We start from the raw sequence: 7,112 nt of genomic DNA, 5'->3' as shown, positions 1-7,112 counted from the left end.
TCTGCTCCTCCTCGTCCTCCTCTCCTTCGTCCTCCTGCTCCCCCTCAGACGAGGAGGAAGCGTTCCTCGCGCGTTTCGCGTTGATTAGGCCAGCAACTGTCCCCTGGTCCGCGACGCCAGCCATCTTGTTACGCAGAATGTCCAGCAGCTTCTCCAGTCTGATAATAGACGAGTGACAAAGTTCACGTTACCATCTCGCGCTCACACGTTCCCCACATTCTAGCCACCGCTACTCCTCCCAAAGAAATTTCTGTAATGCTCTCTTTAGAAGCGGCTTAAGCAACAGTGAGGTCAGCCGAAAGCCATGCTGCCAGCTAGAAGAACAGAAAAAATGGTACACACGACCAAAACTGGTCACTCGCGGTTCTCCCTTGTCCATATGGTGTCGTGGGTGATGGTCTTTCAGGTCTGCGGGGCTGTACAAAAGGAGCGTCAAGCACAGGGTGTAATTTAAAGGGTTAACTGGGTGTACCACTCCGAGGCGTCTAAAAATAGGTAAAATTTGGGAATTTTGTTTCTGGTAGGTGACTGAATGAAAAGTTTCAATTTTTTCAGAGGATATAAACGTAACTTTCAGCTTTATTTTCCAATTTTTTAAAGGAAAAACGTTACAAAATGGAGGAGCTGCTTAAATAAAAATGCATTACCTACAATGTAGCATGCGATTTTTAAAAAATTGTAATTATTATAAAAATGGTGCCAGTTTGAAAAAGAGAAACCCCTTTTTACCAAAAACCATCAACTTTAAATATTTCTAAAATATTGAATAATTGACATATCGAAAAAATAGTGTGCTATATTGTAGGTAATGCATTTTTATTTATAAATCTAAAAGAATTTTTCATTTCATACGTTCCAATCCTTGCCGGTAATGGTGGCCGGCAATCGACGTTCTAGCAGAAGAAGTTTCGCAATAACACCTTCATTTCGAAACATTTCTACTTTTTAAAAATTGTAGAAAAAAGCTGAAAGTTGCATTTACATCCTCTAACAAAAATTAAAACAATTCACTTAGTAATTACCTATAAAAAAAATTCCCAAACTTTTACCTATTTTTGAAGCCTCAAGGTGGTGTTCCTCTGAAATTTTTGCAGAACGCAGTATAAATAAACATGGTTCGATTCTTCGTGAAAAACACGTAGGAAATGTGTGATGAGGGTTTCTCGTGTGAAGCTTTATTCTTGAGGAAATTTATTTGAAAATTTTGCGAGTGTTGAAGAAGAAATGTTAACACTTACATATATCGAAGAATTTGTACATGCATTTTCTTTCTCCTTTTCTTTGCAATAGAAAAGAAGATTCCAAGAGTGTGTTCACAAGGATGAGCAAGTGTAGACACTTTGAAGACAAAATATATTTGTCAACCTGTTAACTGGGGAGGATGAGTAAACTGGTCGTTGATTAGCAAATACTTAGAACATAATAATTTATTTATCGAAGGATTATTCATTTTTTATTGCACTGTTATGCCTGTGTTACACATCAAATGCATCAGATTCGCATTTGCAAGAACTAAGATAAAGCAAGTGGTTATCATTTTTACTCATTTTTCATTATAGAATAGAAAGATTCAATTTCTGTTTGAGAGATGAACACAGCGAACAGGTTAATATGATAAGATATTGTGTTATCATTTCACTTACTCCATATATGTAAGTGTTAACGTTTTTCTAAACACCCTTTATATTTCGTTTTATTAGTTTGATTAGTTTTATCTGCTAAATGGAACAACAGATTTTTACACACTGGTTTATTAATCCCTTCTCTTGGAAAGGGAGTTTCGTACGAAACAATTTTTCTCTAAATTCTTCGCTTATTTTTATACCAAGAATTGCTCCACAATTCAATTTCATTGCAAAGAAACGAGTCTAATTTTCAAAATTGATTTCCTTCAAATGGGAGTTTCACATGAAACAATTTCACTCTGAATTCTTCACTTATTGTTATACGAAGAATCACCCTAAACTCGAATCCGTTACAGTCATTTTCCGTATCTGTCCCCGAAGAATCTTCGGATTGAATTTTTTCTAAGACGAAGTAATCCGTTAAAAAAGAAATTTCACTCGGTAATTTCAACATAATATTTTCCCCCAAAGAATCACACCACGATCATCTGATACAGCGTTCTTGCGGAATGTTCTCCGGCGTTATGCACGAAATGTGAGCGAATTCGAATTTCTTTTAATACATTAGCCGTGGTTTCTTTCAAACTTTAACAGGTTCCCTCCTCGTTGGCGGTGTTAAACGGGTTTGCCAGCGACAAACAGCCGGCTGCAACTGTATAAACAACGAATTAATTTGTTGTTTGCTGTTGTTGACGGGGATTCTACGGAGGCTGTTTGCCGTGGAAATTGTAGAAGAAAGAAAATATCAATTTCGCGCGCGCGCAAACATGCAACGCTGAACGCCGGCTTGAAAACATTAAATTAATATAATATTTGATCATTTATTAAATTGCTGCGTACAAACTCGCGTTGGAACGATCGGAAAGAAGAGGGAGGGTGGGAGAAGGGAAAAATGGAGAGATGTGTGTCGGACGGACCCGAGAGAAAATAAAAATTGACTTTGCTTGTTTAAACTGCACACACCCCGGAACATTTATGATGTTTCAGAGAAAAACAGCGCGATACAGTGGGCTATAATCGAGAATGATACGTTGACCTTTTCGATCAACTCGTTCTCGATGATCGTCCTGAAAAATGTTCCTTTCTTTTTCTCTCTCTTCTGTTTTTTGGTTTCTTCGAGGAAGATTTCTCTGGGGTGGGGAAATTTCGTTGGGATAGAAAATCTCCGGTGTGAGATTAGAACTCTTTGAATTGATACGTCGAGCACAATACGAAGGAATGTATATTGTTACAATGTTGTTCTGTATTGCTAGTCAGTCGTCTTACAAAAAAACCGTATTTAAGGAGGAATAATGAGAAACGTGACTTAAAGTAACAGTAGCAACGTGTTTGTGAAAGATTGCTCGGCTTATTTTGTAAATATACTCTAGGGTTGAAAAGAAATAAGTAGAAGAAAAAAAAAAAAATGTGTGCGAAAGTAGCTTCTCTGAAATGTATGAAAATGGTGAAATATTTTCTTCGACGGGGATTTTCGAGTTGTTTTTAACAAATAGTTGTGTGTTTCGACGATAAATCGAACCAGTTGAAAAATTCAGGGAGACTTTTGCCGCCGAAAATGAAACTAAAAATACGGTACAGGCTTAAAAAGAACAGTGTACACTCGGCATACCTATATATTATATGTATACATAAACAAATAAAAGAAAAAAAAAACGCATGCTAGACAAGCTGCAAAAAAGCCATGCTACTGTGTACGTAATTTACACTGTTTTAAATATACACATTATAATTAATTACAGCTATCGAGTGGCGCTGAAGGAACCTGAGCGTTCGAGAGTCCTTGAAAAAATAGGCATGGTCAATTTTGTTTTAGCTGAATTTACCAATTGTAAAACTCAAACGACGAACTTCCTGCGGTTTCCTTCATTTCCACTGTAAAGATAATAAAAAAAATGTACAAGTTAAGTAGAAGAAGAGTACGAGAGAAAATTCAGCACGAAAATACAGATTCTTAAATAACAATTCTTCTGAAATAAGACGGAATACAAACTCTTCTAGTACTTTTCACGCGGACAGAAGCAATTAAGGAGAAGATACGGTTGTTTCGGACGAACTTAAGCCTGGTTCACACTTCTTCAAACATGATTCGCGTAATTTCGTTTGAATTACAAAAAGAGGTTACTAGATTTTTTTTATAGTATTTCCACTGTTAAAATTCATCAGATTCGTGAAAACTTGCTTAACCGTGTAATAAAAAATCTAATAATAATTATGGAAATCTTATAAATCTATAAAAAAAAATATCCAATAAAAGAGTGTCCTTACCAACTCCCAACGTTCCCAAAAATTCTCCTCTATTTAGTTGCCGCTTCTACTAAAACTAGCTATCACTAATCATAGCTAAAATATCTTTACCAGTTCTCAAAGAATTCCTCTCTAATTGCTACTTGCATGCCAAAAATCTTCCGCATCCCATAAACAAATTACAAATTCATCTAATCACACGAAAGATTCGTGCTCAACCTTTATCAACAATGATCATCCTACGAAAAATTAAATACCCGATAAAACATCTTCTAAAAACAATTCTTGTCTACGTAAAACAACGTAAAATTCATCAACATGAACCGTTTGTATGAACCATCAGGATCGTGAACCAAGCGGAAGTTCGTTCTCCAAGCTAATCGCGCGAGAAGCGTTCACGAGGAAACAAAGAAGAAGACCAGACGACAGCAGGCACACAGAAAGAGAGATTAAAAAAAAAAAAGAAGAAGGTACAGTCTCAAACAGGCAAACAGACAGACAGACATACAGAAAGAAGGAGTGGAACAACGGATAGACCTACGTGCTATTCGACATGTACATAGTAGTAGCCTCTAGCAAGCCCTTGAAGCCCCCCTTGCTCAACGGCGACCGATGGTTCGCGTTTGGTTCGCAGGGGCCCCGCGCGTACGTAGCCTAAATGTAGGCAGTGGTGTAGGTAGCGCGTGAAGGTGCTGTCAGGACTCTGGAGGTCAGGATTCCCGTCGAGCAGAGATCTTTCGGCACGAAGGAGCCACCACCGACTACGGTCACTTCCGGGATCTCGGTGATGGCTCGGCTCGTTTCGTCGACGTCGCCGTCGAGACGATCTTTGTCCTCGCTCACCGTTCTCCGGACGTCTCTCGTCCCATTCTTCAACGTCTCCGTTGCCGCAGCCTTGTCCGCCTCGCTGAACGACCTCTTCGCCAATAAACTACCGTTCTTCTTCTTCCTCTGCTTCTTCGAACCCATCCTTTGATGCTGATGCTGATGATAATAATCCTCTTTCTTCGATACTTTTGTTCTCTTCTCAGACGATACAACACTGGAACTTATCGTACCACTGTTCAACTCTGGACTATTCTCTACAGTGGAGTCAATTTGATTTTCATCTGCTGTCGGAACAATCACTTCGTTGTTGTTCTTCGTGTTTTCGAGAGTTTTGTCGTTAGATTGTACGTCGGATTGGTCGTCTTCTTGTTGCTTGCAATCTTCTGCCTTATCGCTCGATGGAATATCCAAGTTAACGATGTTAGATGTTTCTTCGAGAGCAGCGTCACGAGTGTCCTGGGTGTTGGTAACCACTACTGGAGAACGGTTACCGCTACTGGTAACCTGGTCCCGGTCGTCCATGGTCCAGGAAGCATCCATTGGCGTAGGACTACTACAATCAGCGATTCGATAAACGGTCTGTTTGCCCGTGACGAAATGGTGAGCCACCTCCGCGATTCGGGAACGCAGTATCGAGGTGAAGTGTTGGGGAACCGAGGATGATGATGATGAAGAAGATGATGTTGATGATGATGATGATGATGATGATGGTGGTGCAGGGATCAGGCTACAGGTGTCGGAAAGAGCGGTACGCACGGGGGTGCTGGTTACGTAGGGCGTAGTAGTATCGAAAGTAGCGACAGGCGTGACTGATCTTGCGTTTACGCACTTTGCCACGTGAATCTCGGCCAGGCACTTGGACGCCCGCGCCTCCTGCAGCTCCCGTCGCAGCCCCAGCGTCTCTTCCTCGAACGCGGCGATCTCGCGGCCTTCGTTGCTACGTGTCAATCAACACACAATTTCCACCAGTTTATATATACAATGTCTGCGCACTTCTCCAGACGTCGCGTTCGTGTTTTGGATGTAAGTACGTGAGCGAGTGTACGAGTGAGTCGGTGAATAAGTGAATGAGTGAATAACTGACTAAGAGAATGGGTGAATGAGTCAGTGAGTCAGTGAGTGTATGTCTAAGTAAGTGAATAACTGAATGAGTGAGTCACTCGGTGAGTGTGTGTGTAAGTAAGTGAATAACTAGTGAATGAGTCAGTGAGTCAGTGAGTGTATGTCTAAGTAAGTGAATAACTGAATGAGTGAGTCAGTCGGTGAGTGTGTGTGTAAGTAAGTGAATAACTAAGTGAGTGAGTGAGTGAGTGAGTGAGTGAGTGAATGAGTGAGTGTGTGTGTAAGTAAGTGAATAACTAAGTGAGTGAATGAGTGAGTGAATGTGTCAGTGAGTGAGTGAATGAGTGAGTGTGTACGTAAGTGAATAACTGAGTGAGTGAGTAAGTCAGTAAGTCAATGAGTGAGTGAGTGAGTGAATGTGTCAGTGAGTGAGTGAGTGAATGAATGAATGAATATGTGAGTGAATGAGTGAGTGAGTAAGTGAGTATGTGTGTACGTAAGTGAATAACTGAGTGAGTGAGTAAGTCAGTAAGTCAGTGAGTGAGTGAGTGAATGAATGAATGAATATGTGAGTGAATGAGTGAGTGAGTAAGTTGAGTGTGTGTGTACGTAAGTGAATAACTGAGTGAGTGAGTAAGTCAGTAAGTCAGTGAGTGAGTAAGTGAGTCAGTGAGTAAGTCAGTAAGTCAGTGAGTGAGTGAGTAAGTGAGTGAGTGAGTGAGTGAGTGAGTGAGTGAGTGAGTGAGTGAGTGAGTGAGTGAGTGAATGAGTGAGTGAGTGAGTACTGAATAAGTATGTGTATGTTTCTTGAGAATGAGGGTGGAGAAGAGTCGTGCTTGGATGCATTCTCGTGAGCATGAGTAGAAGAAGACAAGGGACAAATGAGAAAGGGACAAATTGTCATTTGTAAGTTTTTGTACAGAAAGTGTAATTGAATTTGAAGGAAAAGGGAGAAATATTTTGAGGGTAATTGAAGAGTGATCGATGAGTTGCTACTTGCAAGCGTTAGTATTACTGGATTTACTTAGATTGTGATACTATACTTCGATGAGTACTTATTTGTTGGAGAATTTTTTTTTAAGAAAGAGGTAAATTGCAACTTGCAAGCTGATGTTGAAGAAATCGCGTTGTTGCTTTAGCGATAGCGGTGTTAGTGTATTTGTGATACCTTGATTTTTGATTTAATTAAGAATAGTGAAACATTCATATTATTATATTTCTTCGTGGCGAAGATAAGTCTTAGAGCTAAAGGTGAGTTCTTACATGCTGATTAATAATGGCGATCAAGAGAATTCTCGGATTATGTTGAAAAGAAAAAGTTGTTGCAACACCATGTTGACGATTTGTAGCGAA

At 39.8% G+C, this 7,112-nt stretch overlaps 2 protein-coding genes across 3 annotated transcripts in view; both read right to left on the bottom strand.

Moving 5' to 3' along the window:
* The window catches only part of LOC108576096, a 4,655-nt gene extending 187 nt beyond the window's left edge, over nt 1-4,468 (bottom strand). The window contains exons 1-2 of the mRNA XM_017939017.1: nt 4,411-4,468; nt 10-158 (exon numbers count right to left, since the gene is read on the bottom strand). Coding sequence (XP_017794506.1) covers nt 10-158; nt 4,411-4,430 — 169 coding nt within the window. The 5' untranslated portion in view covers nt 4,431-4,468. The remainder of the gene's footprint in view (nt 1-9; nt 159-4,410) is intronic.
* Nucleotides 4,469-4,523: 55 nt separating this feature from the next.
* Nucleotides 4,524-7,112, bottom strand: part of LOC108576102 (serine-rich adhesin for platelets) — a 10,142-nt gene continuing 7,553 nt past the window's right edge. Inside the window, exon 6 of one of the 2 annotated variants that reach the window (XM_017939024.1) lies at nt 4,524-5,634. In XM_017939024.1, coding sequence (XP_017794513.1) covers nt 4,524-5,634 — 1,111 coding nt within the window. The remainder of the gene's footprint in view (nt 5,635-7,112) is intronic. The other variant, XM_017939025.1, reaches the window with a different exon arrangement.

This window comes from Habropoda laboriosa, unplaced genomic scaffold, assembly GCF_001263275.1.
Source record: "Habropoda laboriosa isolate 0110345459 unplaced genomic scaffold, ASM126327v1 scaffold339, whole genome shotgun sequence".
Taxonomy (NCBI): domain Eukaryota; kingdom Metazoa; phylum Arthropoda; class Insecta; order Hymenoptera; family Apidae; genus Habropoda; species Habropoda laboriosa.
Note: the sequence above shows the minus strand (reverse complement) of the source record. Positions and strands in the feature narration are given on the sequence as shown.